Raw genomic sequence first — 22,941 nt, 5'->3', positions numbered from 1 at the left:
AGGAATCCAACAAGTTACAAGGCCACTAATAAATGGTTAAATGACCATAAAGTTGTGGAGGTTTTTTTTTATGCTGCTATTGTTTCGATGGAAATGTGGACATGGCTGTTGAGCATGCTTGTTGACACGTTCATCAAACCACTGGGTCCATGTCATGTAATTCTGCTCTATAGCATACAGAGTATGCATGTATATATGTATGTATATAAATTATTGAAGTGCATTTGTACATATCTACAGGCAAATTTGCATAAAACTAACGACAATATTAAAAAGTTGATTTATTTCAGAAAAATCAACTTAGTATAGCATATTCATAGATTCATTCCACAGAGGCATTTTTCAATTTTTTCAATCTCAAGGACTAATTCTCACAATTTATAAAAACTGAAACTAGTATGTCAGAAAATGTGAAGGCAGCCCATTGTTCCATGTTCAGCGAATTCATTCAAAACACCTGCAGTGCCAAATGGAGTCCACAGTTTCCTGACTCTTTGAATGGTTTCTCAATCTGGCCCGTCAATCATGGACAAGACTGCTGACCTCACAGTTGTCCCGAAGACCATAATTGACACAAAAGTTCATTGCAATAGAAGTTGGTTTTGTGCCGTTTCCAAGCATATTAATGGAAAGTGACGCGGGAGGAAGAAGGATGGTCGATAAAAAGTCCTTTCAAGAATTTGGGGGAGATTTATTTGGAGTGAAGTGCGATTGGAGTTAATGCTTGAAGAACCACCACACAGACGTATCCAGGACCTTGACTAGAACTTGTGTTAAGCCACTCCTGAACCAGAGCGCGTCAGTCACCTGGGCTACAGAGAGGAAGGATTGGACTGTTGCTCAGTGGTACAATGTCCTCTTTTCAGCAGAGAGCAAATTTGATATTTGGAAATCACCATCTCAGAGTCCGGAGGACAACTGGAGAGTCCCATAATCCAAGCTTCACGAGTTCTGGTCTGACGTTTCCACAGTTAGTGATGGTTTGAGGAGCCATCTACCATCCAGTCCAAAGTTCCCAGTTCCTTCTGCTGATGAGCTTTATGGAGATACAGAGGTCATTTTCCAGGAGTTCTTAGCACCGGTCAACCCTGCTAAAACCTCCAGTACCTGGCTTAATTACCATGGCATAGCTGTGTACAATTGGCCAGGAAATTCACCTGACATAAACCTCACAGAGAATTGATATATTTATTTAGCTTTTTAAATAAACTAGTAGATCTTTCAAAGCAATCTTCAAGATTCAAAACAGTAAATGCCTGAATTACATCACCCCAGGTGGACTGAATCTATATGATGTATCAAACTCCACTCTTTGTGAGATTGTCAGATGGAAATTGTTCCGATAGACTTGTGATGGAGCGGTTGTTCATGCTGCGTCTCAATGTACAACCACTGTATACTTGAAACATCCAAGTACCTTGAGGAATTTCTTACGTGTGTGACAATTAAGAACTAGGGACATCCAAAAGGAAATGGGTTAGGACACTGAACTCCCTGTAGCATTGGTTTTAAGCATACTCATTTCAATTATGGCTTCAACCTTTGGCAACACTGCATATCTTGCACCAAAAAGCAGAATAGCTGCCTACCAGGACAAGGCTGTTTAGGATATCAGGTTGTTTAGGATACCTGATGATGATGTTTAGGATACCTGATGATATCAGGTATGTCTGTCTTTTGGCATGTATTTCTTCAAAGCAGGAGGTTCCTGGATGAGTTCTCAGTAACATTAACTCATCCATTATTCACAGATAGGTCTCTCTTTGCCTGCGCCCTGGAAGTCTACAATCCCCCATTAGCATTCAACAAGACGACCTGCCACAGCCACGCGGAGAAAAACATAAAAACGCAATGGAAATCTCTGCACTTGTAATTGCGCTCCCACTGTTTTACCTGCATTCTAAGAGTAAAGGAAAAGAAGAAATTGATTTATGTGCAAATGAAATGGCACCGCTTTAACATACTTTTCTTCAGTTGGGGGAAAAAAAAGGAACAAATGTACCTAATGAATAAGCCAAATTCCTCCTCTACTCTTATTCGAGGGACTGGCTGGAAATTGATAAGCCCTTCGTAGAGAGTGAACAGTATTGATTAGTGCTGTCAAATGACTCTGCCTTGCCTGTTCTTCAAGGCAAATGCAACCGAGAGCCAGTGACAGATAGCAGAATAGGAAATAGCAATCAGCTAAACGGGAATGGGCTAAGTCCATTGGCTAAATTGAGTGAAACGCATTAGAGCTTGTTCAGCTGATGGGAGCGGCTATTTATTTACGATAGTTCCTGCACATCTTCCACTTAAAATTTCTTCCTTACTGTGTCCCCTGTGACTTTAATTATATAGAAATTCAATACAGTGATCTAGTGCACAGCACGGCTCTGTTGGTTCAGAGACATTCAGAACCACACACTGTGTGATGGTTTCGATTACCCCAAGGCTACCTGTGGAACAGCGGGTCGCATTGAAAAAACAGAGATAGAAAAATATACTTTCACACACACACACAACCACATGTTGAAAGTTTCTAAGGAATGTTGGTGCACGCTGTCTATGCATTTTCCCATATGGTATGTTTGTCCTTCCTCCATTTCTTTCTGGTTATCCATATTACAATAGTTAGTATTATGTTTGTGTGTGTGTGTATTGATATGGTAGGAAGGTCTATAGAAAGACTGCATTCGGGGTAATAAGACCAAGTTTGTGCAGTTATTCAATCTGAGACTGTTCCAAGCACCATGTGGAAACATGGAACCTCACACATTTTACACATCAAAGTGTGCTTACAAGTCTTGGGAAGAACCACTGAATTAGCAGGGAAAGGACATTTTATAAAGCCTTTTGTGTCTCCAGTGGGATACGAGGAAAGCCTATTAAATTCCATCAAGTCAGGTCACCAGAGTCGGTGTCAGCTGGGGCTGAAAAACTACAAGTTTGGATAAGAACGCAGTGATCTTATGAGACCTTTGTAGTCCGCCCTTCTCTGCACGAGGCCAGAAGCTCGACGAGAGACATCACACGCCCATCTTTCAGAGTGCACTGCAGGCATTCCGTAGTTGCAACATACTCAGTATTGGCACAAATGTTGGAATAAATGTTGAAGATTATCTCAGGCTCAAACGCATCACTTATGAGCATTTCTTCAAAACGGTCTTTTCAGGCATACATATGATGTTGCAGCATTCAGTAAAGGGCTAATTGGTGTACAACTCTCAAATAAGTCTCTAACCACAGTGTTCAGAGCCACTACTAATTGGCCATTGATGTCAGTTTCCTGAATTTATTTGTTGGATTAAGATGACATTTCACAAAAAAAATGTTTTTAAAAACAGTCACTGTGTGCTTCAGCGCTTTGATTCTGATGACCCTATAATTCTTCTTAAATGGTAAACAAACAGCCAAAGAAGGAAGCTGGCATGCTTGGTTGTGTTTTCTGTTATTTAAAGTGCTTATAGTTGAGTTATGTTGTTGTATTAATGCTACAGAAGAAGACATAATTGGTGTGGGTTCTGAACGATCCATTGATATGATGGATGAAAATGGAGTATGTTTTTAAGATAAAAGCCAGAGATGATGTCTAAAATACATAATTGTGTCTCAATTGATAGCCCACGATCCAACAGTGTTGTTTAAGAAGCAAGACAATTATGTATATGGTATTATCTGTTGCTCTGAGTCACTAGCTTCGAGTTAGGTATTGTTTAATGACTAAATATTCCTGCAGGTTAGACCGGTGTCTTCCTCTTGAGACATGCAGCACAGTGTAATAACTGTGAGGTGAAGTGGAAACCTTTTGCAGCAGCCTTCGCTGGTAAAAAAAAAAAAACGTTATCCTATGTCTGTCTTCAAATTCATTAAACTCTCAACAGCTAGTAAAGGGTGTCTCTTCTCTTGCCTCGCACCCTTTGAACCTTCATTTGCACTGTCAGGCAAAGAAATGAGTCCATGAATCTTGGTGGCTCGGGCTTAATTAAACTATGTTATATTTCACCTACCTGGCATTAATCTCACCGTCGGGGGCACAAAGAGGAGGGGTGAGGGGGCGTGGGGCGTTCGTTGGCTAATGGTCTTTACATCCTGATGCCGCAGTGGTTTTCCAGAATACGCCCATATAAATACTGGTCAGTTTGAGGAAAACAATGGCATGTATGAATGCATGTCTGTAACATTTAACCAGCAGTCCAAGTTGATTATGCCATTTTAACCATGAAACATAGACCACAAGACATTATAGACAACCTCTTCTAGTGGATTTCTTCCAAACACGTGACTGGTAGAGAACCAGACCACTGCAGAATCCAAATCACATCTCCTCAAACCAGAGCTCCGATGACTTACAGACACACAGATTCACAGTCACAATACTGTTCGTGAGTGTGAAAGAGACAATGGTAAACTCAACTTGGATTAATATTTTGTAGGGATTCTTAGTTTCCAACAATTTAATTAGTCCTGAGCTAAAAAGGCGTCTTTGAGAAAGGATTTACATAAGGAAATACATAATCCATAATCCATCTGTGAAATAGACTTTGAGGCGATGCATTATTCGAATGCAAATATACCCCCGTTTCATAAACGTCCACCGTATAGCTATACAATTTCTGAGAGAATCATTTCAGAGGAATAAAACTCCATTTCCCAGAGTGGGCAGAGACAGAGAGGACGACACGAGCACAGTTGACGTACAGGCTAAATTGCAGATGTCGTTTCATTAGTGTGAGGCCAGCTCATCTCTCAGAAAACATATCTGACTCTCAGGGGCATCTCTTGTGCATTATGAATGAGACAGCCGAGCCCCTAGCGCCACCGGAATAAATTAAAGGCACTTCGTGACATTTGGAAAATTAATCTGTTGTTTTTCTGCAGATTTACCCCCCCCCCCTTTCCCTCCCCTCAAACTCCACTCAGCGGACACTTGTCATAATGTGAGCGAGAGAAATAAAAGTTTCCACGACTGTCCCAGAGGTGACTGGGGACTGGCTGTCCCCATCAGTTTCCCCTGAACAAAGTTAACAATGCAAACAAGTCAGTTTCAGCTGCAAAATGGAAGACTCCAGTCTATATTATAATGATCGACAAAAAAAAAAAAGTACACAAAAAAGTGTGGTGATATTCTTTTCAAAAAGTCGTGACAGGAACAATGCGGGAAAAACTCATTAAGGGAAAAACTCAATTTACAGTGAATTCACCCCACAAGCAATTATTTTAAAGCACACAGAGAGAAGTGTAAGCTTGGGGGAAGGAAGAAGAAGAAGAAGAAAAAAAAAAAACTATCTCCCTGTGGGGACCAATAAATTATACCATTATTATGTACATTCTTCAGAATTAGTTTGTTCGGTACAGCAAGTGTTTATCATGCTGGTAGGTACAGACCTCCAGAGACTGGTCAGGACAGACAGGCCTGCAGGAGGAGCCGCTTCCCTCACCGGCATGAAAAAAAAAAAAAAAAACACCTGTAACATCGGCAATGTGCAATTCAAGGGCGACTGCTTCCAGTCTGTCCGTGGCCACTGTCTTCCATTATGCATGAACTTGTAGGGGTGCACTTTGTCTTGGCTGGAGCTAAGCTGGAGACCACAGGGGGTGATTAGGACACGGCGTACTTTATGTTGAACACCCACAACAGCTGCTCCAACCCTCAGAGGGAACGGATGCTCAATGTCGCCTGAAACACGCGGAGGGCTAAATATAACTAATTGTGTTTGTATTTTCATTAAAGGGAATTTAACCGCCCAGGCTGACAAAAAGTGTGACCTGACAGGAGCTACAGAGGAATGTGAATGTCACATCCAATCACTCCGACGGAGAGGTTCCAGATGCAGGTGCTTGTATACCTCGGCCAGCAGCAGCTCCAGAGAAGTAGACGGGGCTCAGAGCCTTAAAATAAATAAAAAAAAAAATTTTAAAAGGCCCCCTAAACTGTGCTTGCAGAAGGAGGAAAAAATGTGTCTTACTCACCTCCCTGGCCCAGATTCTCTCAGACTACGTGGGGATTTGAGCCACTTTCATGTGGGTCATAGGGACTACTTTTTTTAACATTTGGCGAGAGAACACTTTTTTTTTTTTTTTTAAGGCAAGAGCTTGTCAAGAAAGTATAAGCAAAAGTAGAACTGCTGAATCTTTTGTTGAAGTCTTGACTATAAAAATGTAATCTCACATGCATGGAGACAAAAAAAATGTTCAGTAATATGAAGTCAGCTCAGGGGTTTAAACAATGTGCAGTCGGTACCAGGGGACGGGGGGTGTGCCAAGTCAATTCCCACCATCGCACCACCACAACCTTCCTCAACACTGACACATGAGAGGATAGATCCATGCTTTCAACTGGTTTATATCAAACTCGATTCCACAAACTGAATGGGATGAAAGAAATCAAGACTCAGTTCAGGTGATGTTTTTCAAATTCTCCATCATGTGTGTGATATAAAGCCCCGTGAATCATTGCATCAGTATTGTGTTCTCAGTTTGGTATTCATACATGGTTTTCAGCATGTCTTGGTTGCAACATCGGGTCAATGAGGTAAAGATTGTGTTTTTGTCAGACATTTCTATTGTGACCTCTTTCATGCACAATCAATTTCTTGACAAACAAATATATTCAATTAACCACTCTGATGTTGTTTGAAGTGTAGCAGGACCTTTGATCATTTGAACCAGTTTACATGACAACGTTTTAAGTGAAAACGCATAATTTCTTTGTTTTGGAAAATGTTCATGTTTCACAACCAACGTTTCATGTAGGCCCACTGGTGGGCGCTGTAATGGAACCACACAAACGTGAGCAGAGAACAATATGCTTTACATTTTGACAATTACAAGTAAATAGACATTTGTATGGACAGATGACAAAGTTGGATTGTGGGTATGGACGACTACAAAACTTTCAAGTCCGAGGAGAATACGGGCTGGGGGTCACGTCACTCTGGAGGCGACCATTGTTGTTACTGTCCATCTACTCGCACAAGAGAAGAAATACCGTTTACTACGGTTGTACTCCGAATGCGCAGTTGTGCGTTTTCAAAAAGTTGTTTTTTCACTGTTTACACCGAGACCTGTCGGGGCATTGTCAGAAAGTTGCGTTTGCAGTGGATTCGAGCACCAGTGTCTTGAATGCATCTGGTTGCTACCATGTCAATGACTGAATGGATATTTCTTCCCATGAGCAGGTGGATAGATAGAACCAATGTTGCAGCCAGTGCATAAGCAGAAGGAAAAAGAAATTCCGCTGCGAGGCGCTGCATTCATTGAGGCAACATGAAAGCCGAATAGTCAAGTAGAGTCAATGCCTGCATCGACATGAACCTATACTCTTCCCGAGTGGACTAAAACAAAGGGGCTGTAGAAAACCAGGCCACAAAAGGACCATATACAACCCAGCAATATGTGGGGATAGAAAGGAAAAGGAAAAAAAAGAAAAAATCAAATGGACCTAGTATGAGACAGCGTGCGTCTAAGTGTGTATGTCAAGAGAGTGGACCTGCAACTCTTCCATGTCTGTCTGCCTGTCAGTCAGTCAGTCTGTCCGCCTGTGTGCACGGCTCTGTGAAGGCCAGCGAGAAGAATGGAGGACGGCGGGTGGAAAGGGAAGAGGTGCTGTCAGTCAGTGCTGGCTGAGCAGGGAGCTGACGGGAGCAGGAGGGGAGGTGGTTGGCGGCCCGGAGCCATGCACTATTCAGGCATCATTCAGACGGAGCGGGACCACTGGGGCAAAACGCCGCGAGGTTCAAATCAACACACACACACAGATTTGCACACGTGAATACCTCACACTTGGAGATACACACGAGCCTCTACTGAAGGCTGGTATTCTGCAACAAGAGTCCCCTGCTCCATGAGTATTTCGTAAACCATATGCAACACGACCAGAAGTCGCCTCACCTTAATGTACTTCCACTTTGACTTGAGCGGAACTACTTGCCGACGTTGCCCTGGATAGATGGAACCGCTCAGTAGGTGAATTCCATACCTGGTGGGCATTGTTCCAGCATCATCTGGCACTTCCTCGGGAGCCATTTTGCCACAAAGGTCAGAAAAACAATCCAATGAGGACACGCGCCTTTTATCACGCTGTGTATTAAAAAGTTAAGCTCCCCTCCTATAAACCTTGAATGCTGTAAGAGAGTCCTGAATGGTCTAACTCATCTAAAGGACAAAGTGATAGCAGCCAGGGAGCAGACGGCTCGTAAACTAATGGGACTCTTGTAAAAAGATACTCCCCCCCCCCCCCCCCCTGGATTATACCTGCTCAGGAGGCCTGATGGATGGCCCAGATGGCACCGAGAGGACATGGAGCGTGGACGTGGAGGCACAGGTGTGAGAGCGTGCGTGCGTTCCTTTGTATGAAATAACAAGGACTTGTACAGTCGATTCCCCGAGGATCGGCCTGCCTTTAACCGATTTCGATGAAACACTTTCCGAAATATCTGACCGGGTGACATTTTCGAGGAGCAGAAATTGAGAGCAAATAAGCAGATGGTTTGAATTGTAATGTGTTACTATTCCAGGTGACGGTTGGATGGAAAGAAACCGTTTTCTCCATTTCACTTAGTTAAAAAAAAGAAAAGAGAAAAAAAAAACATACGATTTAGTTAATGATTTGTGGAATCTGGTTAAAAAAAAAAAAAAAACGATGGAAACAGTTGGTACGAAATGCAACTGTTCACAATCTGCTTTTGTAAATTGAATATCTTTGGCTTGCGGATCAGACAAAACATCCCATTTCAATCTAACAAACTAGAACGGAAACGTTTCACTGGGAAAAATATTGTCTGAAATACTTTTCAGAAACACAACAGCGGGAAATGTTCCTGCAGTAATGAACAGGCTGTAACTGCACCGTCACCTGCTGTTTGTCAGTCTTTTTATTTGAAATTAAACTGCCACTTAATGTAATCCACTTTATGCATCTGGTCTTTATATAGATTTCCCATTACCGAGGGCTGCAAGGAGGATCAGGAGTGGCGTAAAGAGAATATTACCGAGCATCTGTAACCACATCATGAGCTTGGGGAGGCGCAGTGTTCTGGTGGTTAGCACGGTGGCAGTGAAGCGATAAGGTCTGGGTTCAAATCTGGGTTTTCTGCATGGATGTTGCTTTGGTTGTTGACGTGTGCTTCTCCAGGTGCGTACTCCAAACACTCCAAATTGGTTAATTGTGAGTGTTTTAATGAGTGCGGGGAGTCAAACTCTCTTCGCTTTTAACTTTGTTTATTTTGAGCATTTGTGTGTTCATGGCGTGTTCATTGCTACAAATATATTCGCTTTACGATTTTAACATGATTTCTGCACAGGCTGAGATTTGGGCTGGTTTTTAATGGCGTGTGGGTTTGTGTGGCAACAAGTTATTAATATATCAGTAAGAAGTTCACATTTAATGAACTACAACCAACTACTATCTAGTGAACCTTTAACGACACAAATCTGGAATTTGAATTGAAGACTTGCAATTTCTTGGTGCTTTACAACATGCAGATCAGAGTGGATTTTTTATCACACTATTTATATCTTCAAAGGCACAAAACATTTAGCCACATGTAGCTGGAACTCAAACTTAAAGTTGGCCAGTTAATATAATGATCAAGAATCAAATTAGAATCAAATTCTAAAAAAGTATCTTGAATGTAGACACATTTCTACATCTGTTAAAGTAATCCTGAACTGACTCACCACATACTACGGACTGAAATGAACAATGTCAAAGTTTCTCGCAGCTGGCAAATTTCCTCTCATGTTGATCTCACCTGGATTTAGTGGTTAAATCAAGATGGCAACCAGTTTCATTGTTTTCTCAAGGTTTAATGCTGAACTTTTGGCATTGGAAACTGCCGGCGAGATCCTCGCCTCCACGCGAAGTTGCACTTTGCGGCGGCCAGAGGAGAACAGGTGTGAAGTGTGCGAAGCAGGGGGGGTCGGTTCAGCCAAGCTTTTTAAATAGCAGGAAAAGATGATAAAAAAATTTCACATGCTGTAACATATGAATAAACTAAGCCAGACAATCTGGGAGGATACCGACGCAGGAGACAGCTGGTGGTTAGGCCAACCTTATTAAGTCAGGTGTTACGCCTGGGGAAACGCTTCGAGGCAGCACGGGCACACGTGTGCACCGACTGTTGCAGTCACAGAGAGAACGATTTTAAAGCAAAAGAAGAAAAAAAAAAAGGAAGGAGGGGGAGGGGGGGGGGATAACAGAATGCTGTGAAATGGAGATTGTGGGGTTGTTGTTTTTTTCCACAGCATCCTTTTTTTTTTAAGAACAGACTGAAAAATCACCTTCTGTTTATTTTTCACTAGTGGGCATCAGAGAGATCCCACTGATGTCTGTCCAATTTACCCAGAAACCCACAGTTTGCATCTCTCCCCGCATTATCTCTTCTTCTGCACCTCCACAGACTGTGACGCACAAGTTTGGAAATTCTTGCACATAGACGCTGCTTTTAGGCGAGGCATTAGGGCCGAGCTAAATTGAATTACATTGCCACTTCACACTTTGATGCCGTCTATTAACTTTAACAAACAGCGCTGATGTTAAGCCCATCATATTGCGACTGCTGTGTAACAGGATTGCGGATCGCAGGGCCGCAGAGTGCAGAAGCGTGGCAGAGAGGCGGCCGGGCCTCTTTAAGCCGCGCATGCTGCAATGAGGGTGACGGCAGTTTGGAAGAGAGGCGAGCGCTGATGCGCTGCAGCAGTAACAAAGAGCTGCAGCACCCCCAACAGAGAGGAGAGCCACACACACATACACAGGGCCGGCGGAATACAAAGAGCTTTCTTGATTGGATGTGGGCAGTTATTAGTTGTTGTTTTTTTTTCCTGTTTTCTTGTCGCTTACCAACACTTTGCTTGTGTATGTTCTTGTATGCTATTTGTGATGTGCGGCCCCGCTGGTGCGCTTGTGAACATGTGTGGGAGTGCATGTGAGCCGGCCTCTGCTTCATATAATGGTCACATGAAAAGCCACAGAAAGAAGGGGGGGGGGGGTTGGGGCAAACAAGAAAAGTATACTGATGAAAAGAAGGAAGTGAAAGAGAGAGTAAGGATAAATTGCCTGGAAAGAGAATGGCAGAAAGCAGCATTGCCATAGCAACAGCAGTATTTCTGCCATCCTGCAATAACTGCTTCCTGTCAGATGCCAGCCCCGTGGTCTTAATATCCATTAAAACTGAAAAGAAACATGAATAAACTCCGTCAAATCTAATACTGTGACTTCTTAGTCCGTCAAAGAGCCAGTTAAGAGGAACGGGAAGTACCACACGATGAACGCCGCAGCGTCTGATGGATGCAAATGCACTTAAAAACGCTCACACCCTCACTCCAATGCATGGTAAAAGCAAGACGGCCAAATAGCACAAACTCCACAAGCAGTTCAGCGTGAAGGGTGTTCAATTTCTTCAGCCTCATTTTAGAAGTTCCTTTTGCCAATTTTGACATTGATGTCACATAAGTTCTTTCATTCCAATGTATGCATGCGAGTGCTGAGGCTTTCAGACATGTGCAGCTTGTTGCTCTGAATCACCCTCAGGTAAAGAAGCGAACAGCTCACATGTCTTAGCAGCTGGGAGTATAAGACACATATTTCACTTCTGAATTCCACTTTTCTCTCCTTTGAAACAGTAATCAATTTAACGGTGAGTCAGGGTAGAAATCCTTAAGATTAGCACTACTGTTTTGAATGTAATAATCTCTAAAAATCGAATGTTATCAGTACATTTTGCAAAGCTAAATGCTGTAATTAAACATCTACAAGCTGACAAGTGTCTCAAAAATCAGGTACACGCGTGGTTGTACTTCTAATTTCATGGGACGAAAAAAAGAAGAAAGAACACCAAGGAAGAAAATCTATCAAAGAACAACACATGTTAGGGATTTTGCATGTTCTCTCTAAGCCTGCGTTGTTGTTTCTATAATCCAAAAAACAAATATTAGGTTAAAACCTTTGACTCTTGTTTGGATGAAGCAGGTGCAGGAAACAGATGAACCAACAACTTTATATCAAATGATCGAAATTTGAACAATGCCTTAAGTACCTGTATTTTTCAGAGTTGTGATTGATTTACTTTCATCTCAATTATTTCTTTCCCCCACTCTATTCTGGCATGTATTTAATTATATTTTAAGATTATTGTAAGTACTGTCTGATATCAATAAAAGGAAACTGTGCTGCTGATTTGAATGGTTTAAAAGCACTGAAACACTTAATTATAAAGTCAAAATCATTGTTTGCAGAAGGTTTAGTAGCTCTGACTGATAGTGCCACAAACATCCAGGGTATTAGAAATAAATGAATAGTTCACACTAGAACATAGGACTGGCCTTTCATGCTGTTGCATTAGCAGGCCTGTCGAATTGTTGAAAAACATGCCAAAAATGCATTAAATCTGCAGCAATATATTAACGAATATAGAGCAAGTGGGATTTAAAGGTCAAGACTTAAGCTCATGAAAGTTGTCATTTTATCGGAGCTCACACTGGGCAGTTATTTTCAAATCAAAAGCCTTTTTTAATCGAATATTCACAAGACGTAATGGAGACACTGATCTTTTTTTTGAGAGAAATCTTGAGTGAAATAAGAATAATGAGTTGATTGATGAATTATAATGAAGAAAGATAATTAATTACTGCAGCTAATTCATGAAAAATAAAATATAAGATCCAAGATTTTCCTTAAAAAAAACATCATGTCACTTTTCTGAAGCAGCAGCCTTAATACATTTCCTGCACTTCTAAATGATCTTTCATAAACTGATGAGTCTTACAGACAAAAAAACATAGCCAAAGAAAAGGAATAATTAAAAATGTCTGCCGTTTTGTCAAATCAAGTTTCCAGATTACTAAACATGAAAAAGAAAATCTCTATTTTTAATCACTCATTTAAAATTACAACTCCCCAAGAGGGAACATTTGTTCGGAGTTTTAATCTCAGTTGAGGAAATCTAACAGCACAAAGGGAAATTTCAGATTCCCGTGGCTGAAGTCAGAAGTCAGGTCTTTTTATAATATATATTTTTAATCTTTTAGCTCCGTCTGCCTGCTGAAAACGCCTCTTCCTCGCCGAGCGTACAGCGACGGCTGTGTTGAGGTTGATTCAACAGACAGGCTCGCCTCAGGACATCAGGAATAATTAGCCGAGATCAACCCGACATCAATCACCGTGCTCGCACGCGCGCACAGGTCACAACCTTCTCCGCGACCTTACATGCTAAACAGACTCCTGTCACAACCCGTCGCAAGGCTGGATGGAGAGAGAACAAGCGAGCGAGCGGGAGAGTTAAAGAGCCAATGGGGGTGGGGGGGGGGGACTGACAGGTCTTTCTGAATGTGGAAATTATAAAGGTAAGTTTCACAATATCAAGAAGTGGCAACAATAACTTGACAGGTGAGGGGGGGGGGGGGGGGGGGGAAGAGGACAAGGTGAAGGTGTGACATTCCTCTTAAAGCTTTACGTTTCGTCTGATATTCCCACGCGGGCCAGGCTTCGCACATTAGATTCATAGAGACTGATGATCCTGGGTTGTGTGTCAGGTCACAGATACTGACCGACAGTCACAAGAACCAGACGAACACACACGGCGGGACCCTCGGAGTCCGTCCTCCGTGACATGTCAGGGGGCTTGGCCCAATAAAAAATAAAATAAAAAAACATGGCTGCCTCTGCAATTAATTACACCGTTCAAGTGTGGGGGACCGGCCGATGGATCATCCCAGCCCCCAGTCCTTTTGAGCTCAAGGACAGTCGGTCAAACTTCCCTTTTTTTACGTGAGGGGGTGTCATCCCCGCTGACAGCGTCTGCTGGCACACGGGGGAGAATTTGTATGAGCGGAGACGTGTCGCAGGCAGGAGTGATGACCTCTTCTTAAAGGACAAGCCGCTCAATCTGGGTGGACATCGGAATTTTAATTGAAGGGTTTGCCGGCTTCCACTCGGCAGGACAATACCGCAGGAAAATTTGCGTTAACGCACAATAGCATGTCTTTACACAGCTTAAGCAAGAGTAACACTTTTATTTTCGGAAAAGTTTGTTAAACCAGGCCTTAATTCCTTCACATGTAAGCTTTTTTTATTTTTTATTTTTTTTTCCTTTCTGTACTCCCATCTATATCCCATTCTTTGCTGCTGCAATGACCCAATTTCCCCACGGGGATCATTAAAGTTTCATCTTATCTTATCTTATCTGCCCCATCCTTCTCCCCTCACCAATCACCTCTCAGCGCCCTCCTCCTCCAATCCCTCACTTAATTATGTCCCGTGAATGAAGTTCATCTTTCATTGCTGCCAGCAGCCGGCAGCATGGCTCGCCTGTTCTCGCCCATCTAATCATGGCGCCGAGACTCAACTAAATTTAGACAGCCGGCATGTGATGCCTGGCAGGTCCTAATGGGGGCTGACATCTCAAGACACTCCGGTGATGTACAAGATACACTTTGCCCGCACCGGCCCCCGCGATCGCTGTTGACTAACGTTGATGACTTGTGAACCGGTTTGTTTTGCTCGAAAAAAGAGAAAGTTTTGGAGGGGTGAAGCAGAATGCTGACGAAGGCCGCCTTAACCCTAATGAACATTTACATTTTGGGATCTTGGCCAATGCTTGCGGTGTGTTTGTCTGCCCCGAAGAAAACTACACGGGGGGGAAAGTAAAGAAGTGGCAAAGTCGCCCAGAGGATACAAACTTGCACGCTTGCATTCAAACTACAGCCCGATCGGCCACGTCTCTTTCTTTTTTTACGATATGAAGGCTGACAAACTTGTTAAAATGTGTTTTTGTTACATGATCCTTTGCTCTAGGAACTGCACATTACAAGCAAGTAAAAATACAATGCTGGTAATCAAATTCCAAGGTGCAAAGCTGCACCCTTTGAAACGAATTTATTCATGATGTATGTAAGTGGACTGGGATCGAAGTTCTTCATGCAAAACACTTGGGGGTAAAAATAAAAGAAAGAAAAACATCCTGTAGTATCGTCATTCATCACAACATTGTCAGATAACATGGAATTGTCTAGTAAAGTTGTTGTGTTGAGTATATGAAACATGAAACTCGAGAGACACCGACCCAAATAGACTGCGTTAAAAAGAAAACGGGAATTTAAAAAAAAGCCCAAGTCTGATAATAAATGCCTCTTAACTTCCTCACTTGTGGCAACTTAACAGCGCATTTGCCATTTTTACAATAGAAGCCATTGTATTTAAACTGAAATATCTCTGACTCGCTCCTTTTGCATTTAGCCCAGCACAAAAAAAAGAACATTTAATTCACTGTTCTGGTCTGTCTTCATGCTCTCCTTCTGTCAAACAAACATACAAAACACTACAAGCGAACAAGAACTACCCAAGGACATGAAGTGCACATCTTTAATCTTCCAGAGATCAGACAGAAAACTGGGTTTAAAGAGACATTTCAGTTCAACAGTGAATCATCTTCCATTACGCGACCTGCTGCTGGCCTGAATTCAACCCTCTGCCGAATGCGGAGACGCCGGCGCAAAATTGTTGCTGAGACTATGCAATCGCAAGGCTTTAACATTTCCCAGCTTCGGGTATTTTATATTAACACACGACGTGCGCTGAAAATGTTTTTGGCCCCTGGCTGATTCTCGCAACTCGAGCAGGCAACTGTGTATCCCGGCAACAAGTTGCCGAAAGTTAGTTGCAAAGGACACGAAGTCAACTGTGAAGCAGGAAGTCTGTGAGGATTTCACAGTCCCGCTGGGGGAAGCAGTGCTCGAAAACTCTGGGGTTGGATAAACAATAAAGGCCTGTCGCTCGGTTAGAACAAAGGCCTGTCATTTGCTTTTGTTGGTGGTGGTGGCGTTTTTTTTTTTTCCCCTCCCCTTGTAATCTGCATGTCCAGATGGCTGGATGACTTTCCCCTCTCGCAGTGCCGTTAAAAGCCAAGCACAGCTGGCATATCCACAGTGAGACACAAAAGAGTGCAAAGAAAGGAGGGGAAAAAAAACAAAAAGCAAAAAGAGTTTTGGAGTGAAACAAAGATAAACTAAAGCAAAGCTGGACAACAACTGAGCAAAGAAGGCATTAAACTGCTGCGTGAGCTATCTCTTACCCAGATCCGTGTTGGGCCCCGCCAGCAGCTGCTTGAACTTATCCAGACGGGACGCTTCCCTCTCGGTCATGGCGGGGGTCCCCGACGTGTTCTGGTCCGCCATGCGGGCCACGAGCGGGATGACGGGGGGTCGGTGGGGCAGGGACCGCTGTCTGTGGAGGGCGGCGTGGTCACCCGCTGCGTCTGGCAGGTGGGACAGGGACGAGAGAGAGAGAGAGAGAGACGGTCACAAGCAACATACGGGAGGAAATCACAGATGACAGCGAAACAACTGACCCGGTAATTGAAAAGGAACAGAGAACAATGCTTCACGAAGCAGTGAAGATTGTCTTTATACTTGTAATTAATAGGGTGAAAAGCAATATGACAATTAAAGTTAAGAACAGAAAATGTGCATTTTTTATTCAAATCAAATGAAATTACATGACCTTGTGGCAGCAGTTCCGTCCACTTAAAAAAAATACAATACAGTCAGGCAGGGAACCAAACCAAATGAAAATGTGAAGAGTTTCAACATTTCACCCCCATCCGCACCCTAATATTTTGCCCATTGTGTTTATTAAGGCTATGAGAAGCACTCGTGGACAATTTTCACCTTTAAACCCAGAAACTAATCTACAGATTAACTAATCATGAAAGATTAGTTACACGGAGTCCATTAACACGTGCTGAATCGACTTGAGGTGGCAAAATGTCTGGCAGTGAATAGGAGTTATGCAATACCTTTGCCTTATGTTGCTTTGTTATAACAAGTCGTTATAAACACTGAATTGAGATTTGTTGAGGTCAACACATCGAATCCATATTGTACTTCTGATTAGAAATGAGTAAGCGCTCATGAACCGTGAGACAATGTCTAAAAGTTTAGAAACCTGTACGACAATGGCCTTCAGCTTTCTAACCTTCATCTACGGTTTAAGTTCTAAGTTTCAAAGTGTTGTAATGTTTGTGAGTCTTGTTTTGACATCTGCTGTTACGAGCGGCAACGACGGACGCTAAAGGCAGTCGGTCAACAATTAACAGGGAAACAAGTTCATCCAAAACACCGGCAAATACCTGCAACGCCATATATTACTCGACGGGAAGAATCGGAGATCTTTATCCGAGTACGAGTACTGTGTGCTGTATCGGACCCGACATCGGCACATCCCTACCCTCATCTATCCAGGTGGAAATGGATGTAGTTACTGTTAACTGATTGTTTTGTACGGACCCTCCGGGAAAGCAGCAGTTGAGCTTGCTGCATTGTTCCCATTTCAACCCGTGAAGGCCCTAAAACGAGTCGGCAAACACACCAATTCATTCTGCTGTGGCCCACCTGTTCCCACAGATGTGCACAAACAAAGTGGAGAGAGTAGCACATTCACACACATACAGGAGAGAAAAAAAAAAGAAAAAAAAAACGAGACACCACACAGACAAGTTGGTGAGATCGGGTCATCGTGCTCTGTCCGTCACAGCAAACTTCAAGCGAAAACCTCACACGGAGCCTACGCGATTGGCATTTCACAGCGAGAGCGAGAGCTCGGCGACATCCGCAGCGAGCGGCGCCCGCACAGGCGCTGGGTGGCAATTAAGGAACCTGGAAGGCTGCCGATTTTAATATCCTTCTCGCTTTTTACAAGAACAAATAAAAAGCTACAAATCTGTTCTCAAGTGCTTTATTTGCACTTACAAAAATTAAAAAAGATTATTAAAGCTGGCAGCAGCTTTCCGGCGGCGGGACCAATTCTGTCATTTCAACAATAGGACTTTTTTTTTTTTTTTTTTTTTAATAATCCACTTAATAACCGAACTTTTAAAAGGCTATTAAAAGAAAGAAAGTAGTTTAGGGAAGTTAGCTATGTTCACCTGACAGTCTGTACATGGCAAAAATGATGAGAAATATGAGGGAAATACATTTGCACTTGTATAGACTTAGAAGCCAATTAATTAGACACCTTAGTACAATTTAATGTGATCCAGCTGCCATAAATCCTGCCACGCATTTGCGGAAACGAAATGGCCAAAATATTACAAACACCCCTCTGTATAAAGCAGTGGAGCTTCACGGCACTGCCAAGTACAAGCTCCCAAGTGAATATATAGGTGGATTAAAGCCTCTCAGTTGATTTCAAGCCAAATTTAATATTATAAAAATTGTGACTGATGTGCAGGCTTTAAATGTTTTCTTTGCTTTGTGGCCCAGAGTATATGTGATGGGAATATCTATATTTTTCCAAAAACCAAACAATTACTATAGAAGTGACTACAATCGCAACATAAATCCAGTTTTAATTAAACTTTCTGGTGCAAAATACAGCGAAATGTCCACAAAAAAAAAAAACACTACATTACACACGTCTTAAATAATTTCTTTATAGAAAAATGTAAAAAAAATTTCTTTAATATCGTTCCAGATTGGCGTTTGTTGCCAGCCGGTTTGTTGAAAAGGGAACGCAATACCGCCAAAACCACTATTTACCGAATCTGGTTGTCTGACCCGGTGCACTTCCCTTTACAGCACAATGCATTTCTATACAGAAGGTTCCTCTAAACTAGGTGGGACAAAAAAAAAAAAAAAAAAAAGCCTTGTACATCTACCGTCTCCTCAGATGATGTAAACCCGTGCGTTGTTTTCTGTGAGGAGATAAGAGGAAGTGCCTGAAGCCAGTGGGCTGCTCATCTTATCTAGATCCAACAGAGCAACAGGCAGAACTGCAGAAAGACACTCAAAACAGCCACCAGACGCTCCACTGGTACTTATGATGATGATGATGATGATGATGATGATGATGTTGTTACAGCCTATAAAGCACAAGCAGATCCACATCTGAACAAAAATACAAGGGAAACAATGAGGCTGCTTAACGCAACAGAAGCAAACAGCCGTGCTGGTGTGGAGAAGGAGTCGATGACATAATCAGCAGCCGACTGCACCACGAGATTACTCTTTAACCATTTTTTTTTTTTAAATATTGGATATTGCCAAAGGTGCCTTTCTTCCACGTGCATCCCTTTCGAGTCAAAAGGACAAACCCGCAGAAACTTTCCTACAACTCAGGTTAAATAATTCATTTGAAGTAGTCTCATGAGTTGCGGGAATTACTAAATCAAGTTCGCTGAACCCGCGGCTGCAGTCACGCCCAACAGATGTTGCAGACAGATTTCCATGCTCACAGCTTGAAAGGGTCACTTCCTGCTCTGACACAAGGCCCTCCAGCTGTGGCTGCAACTGGAGCCAACAAACAAGGAGGATGCTCCCAGTGACCTCGCAGGTATGGACTCTCATACTAACCTGCACCGCCGCTGCTCATGTCTTCATTATGAGGACATTGGCAGGCTGCTTCTCGCACGAGGAACAGTGTGTTTAGGCGAGGTTTATTGCTTAGACTTTTACTGAAGAATTTAAACTGGTGATTTCATGCATGAAAAAAATAAATAATTTTAGCTCAAAAGGATTATTGATATTAAAACCCGTTTCTTCATGCTGAGCCAGTCAGATCAAAGCTTCATCACTTTACTGGTCAGCATCAAGATTCTTCATTCATCTTCAGCATTGGCTCTTAATAGATATTCAGACTTATTTCCATAACTGCTTATTAGTTGTAAATTAGTCGCAAGTTGATTGATAGTCACTCTGCACCCATTTCGTCCATATTTCTGTCCGTCTTCTGCTCTGCTGGAGAAGTACCACCGGTAGGGGTAGGGTTTAGATGGGAAGCGTATAACAAAAACCAGCTGCCTGATTGCGCCTCTTTCCCCAATATCTGGTCATTCAGAGCGGCGCCCTCTGGTGGATTAAATCCCAAACGCTCATTCTAACGCATTAGACACATGGAAAATGAAAGGCAGCGACAGTTATGAGGTTTTCATGCATATGTAGAACATAAATGAGCCTTAAAAAGGGACGAAAGGATCATTAAAATAAGGCCGTTTGAGTCGACTTCCTGTCTCCCTTCTTCTCTGGGAGGCAACGTCGTGGAGGCAGCACTGCCACCTTGTGGATGAAATGAAATCAAACCTTCAGCAGCCTGTGATTGAAGTTGCTTTCTTCCGTTTGGCTTCACAGAGTATTAGCATGCACCGCATGTGGGCCGAAAACTTTCTGGACACTGAGCAATGGCGCCCACTAACCTTTCGGCGACCCGATTGGAGCTTCGCTGTGGGACTTCACCAGGCGGCTATCAGTGCGAGGGCTGCTCTGGGAGGCAAACGACACATCTGGGCTGGTCACGTCTCCCTCCTCCACTCTGTCCTCCTCCTCCTCCTCCTCCTCGTCCTCCTCATCCTCCTCCTCTTCCGCCTCCTCCTGCGTCTCCTCTTCTCTTTGATCCGGCTCTGGCGTGTCGTCCTGCCTCTGTCGCTCCTGCTGCTTGCTGTGATTCTCAATCACCTGGACAGTTGGAGGAGAAAAAGCAGAGTCACTGAGAGGTCATGAGGTGCGATTAGAGCCCAGTGGAGCACAAATACTACAACAACTTTATTGCAATTATGTGTATTTACACTATCAAACTAACTTCCCTCTGCTCAGTTAGCACCGAGATGCAGGAAAATTACTGGATGTAAACTGTGCATTGCGTTACCTTATTGGCCGTCTCCATGACCACCTCGATGTTGAGGTTCTGCGCCGCCATGGCGAGCAGCTCGTCGTCGTCGTCGCCGGCGTCCCAGGCGTCGCTCGTGATGCTTTCAAACTCCTGGAATGTGGTGGCCTTTTTGGGTTTGCCTGGCGTGGCCGGCGGCAGCTTGTTGCCTGCTTTCATCAGACTGGGGGACCGACGGAGAGAAAGAGAGGTGAGAAAAATGTGACGATGAAGAGGAAAAAGGGACGAGATTAAAAGAGTGAGGGGGAGAATGGGGGGGAAAAAATAGGAGTGGTTGAAGACGGAGGGAAGAGGAAAGGAAGAGAGTTCGGGAATGAAGTGTGCTCAGAAGGAAGTCAACAGAACTCCGAAAAAGAGATGAAACAGATTCCTAGAATTGAAATACATTCAACTTTCATGAGGTGCTGTTCATTCAATGACTATAAAACGCTATTTTTCCTGAACTACATCATTGGACACATCTCGAGCATATAACACTCTCACACTGTGATGTTGTGTCTCTGACTTCTGATCTGCTGCCACCAGCGAGGATGGAATTTGAATTGAATGAAGGGAAATCACATCCATGAGACACCGTTTTGAAAATTATATTATTTCATCAACTTTGTCAATCCCTTGGGGAAATTCCTTTCATCCACATTGACCCATCCGAGAATGCGGTGGGCTGCTGTGGATTAATCACGATTAAATATAATTCATTTTTAATCCACACGTGTTTCATTTTCCAGATGCAAAGAGACTCGCGAAAGAAGGGGCTATACTGTACATGCACGTAGCGTGTTAATTAAACACCCTTAACAGTTCATGTTAAGAAAAAATTTTTCAAAACAAACATTTATCCACATTAATGTGACCCTGTTACTCTTTTCAGCCAGTGACTATGACAAACTAACTTGTTGACATTGTCTGAGAGGAGAGACGACCGCTTTGTATTTATAATGTTGCTGCAACCGTTAATAGATTCATCATGATGATGGATGAATATAAGTATAATGATTAAAATAAGTTAACCCATCAATTTCGACAGCCCTCGTCTGAACACTGCCACAAGTACAAGTAAGACAATGACACTTATAGCATGAGTAATTAAAAACAATGAAAATGAAATTCATCCAGACATCCAGCAGTGATGATTTCTGAAGTAAAAAGCAGTAAAATGCAACCATCCGCAGAAAAAGCACATTAAAAATGAGACTTTGATCAACAATTAATGAGATGTGACTGTAGGAGCCATTTATGTGTATCCTTGGCAGGTTATTTAAATATCTTTCGTTGCATTATAGGATTACAGGTTACATAAGTAGAGGGCATAGGTGACAGGAAGAGGAGACACCGCCAGGGCGAAAGCACACGGTAAAGCAAGGGTTCAGATATGGTTCCAATAGTTTTCATGTCATGACTATAAAGCATTACATGTTATTTGGATCAAACATCTTTAAATATTGTGTTTTATGTAGGAAACAGCCTTTATAATGGACTCTTATTCTTTTCCTCAACTTCACGGTCAAGAGCGATATCCATGCTTAAATGAAATAATATGGTTATATAATGTTCACGTTTTCTCTTTGTTTTTTTGAAACATTTCAGCTGTACTTTTTATTTAATCTGTATTTAACATTACGTTATAAATATTGTAAGGCTGCTAATATGGAGAGTGCTAAACTGAATTTCCTTATTTTTGTAAAGGTGACAATTAATATGTTTGATGTTATCTGGAAACATATTATTGCTAAGTTTTACCGGGTTAACTCCTGGACAAAAAAAATTTAATTTGGCATATTTGAAAAGGCAAAAACTTTACAGAAACACTTTCTGTGCGGGAGAGAAAAAGGAAGATTCAATTAAACTCAACCTGCCCTATTTAATGGGGGGGGGTTGGGGGCTCCGATTTCCTACAAAGACAAGGATTAGCATAATAAAGAAAGCAGAGCGACATGTCCATATTGGCTTGCCTGCCTCATAACCTAGAGGGGGGAAAAAAAAAGAAAGTCCGAACTTAGAACCAACCAGAAAAAAAAAAAACAAGCAAATTAAATCCAACCCTCGGTGGAAATCTACATGATTAAACATCAATCAGGAGAAAGAAAAGGATTATTATGGAATAATGGGCTGTTTTGCTTTACCTCTACTTCCTTGTGTAGTGGGTGAGGGGGGAAGAGAGAGAGAGAGAGAGAGAGAGCGAGAGCGAGAGCGAGACATGGACAAGATGGGCACAATGACGCGTTATAAAAAAAAAAAAAGTCGAAAGTATTTTCTACTCAGGTGAGTTCATCAAGGTCACCCGAGCACAAAACATTCCAGATTTA

General features: G+C 42.5%; 1 protein-coding gene across 1 annotated transcript in view; it reads right to left on the bottom strand.

Annotated features, from left to right (window-relative positions):
• The window catches only part of tbc1d22a (TBC1 domain family, member 22a), a 133,549-nt gene that overhangs the window by 108,145 nt on the left and 2,463 nt on the right, over window positions 1–22,941 (bottom strand). Inside the window, exons 3-5 of the mRNA XM_080518698.1 lie at window positions 20,615–20,798; window positions 20,166–20,424; window positions 16,050–16,232 (exon numbers count right to left, since the gene is read on the bottom strand). Of these exons, the coding sequence (XP_080374824.1) occupies window positions 16,050–16,232; window positions 20,166–20,424; window positions 20,615–20,798 (626 nt within the window). The remainder of the gene's footprint in view (window positions 1–16,049; window positions 16,233–20,165; window positions 20,425–20,614; window positions 20,799–22,941) is intronic.

Source organism: Blennius ocellaris, assembly GCF_963422515.1.
Source record: "Blennius ocellaris genome assembly, chromosome: 22".
Lineage (NCBI taxonomy): Eukaryota > Metazoa > Chordata > Actinopteri > Blenniiformes > Blenniidae > Blennius > Blennius ocellaris.
Note: the sequence above shows the minus strand (reverse complement) of the source record. Positions and strands in the feature narration are given on the sequence as shown.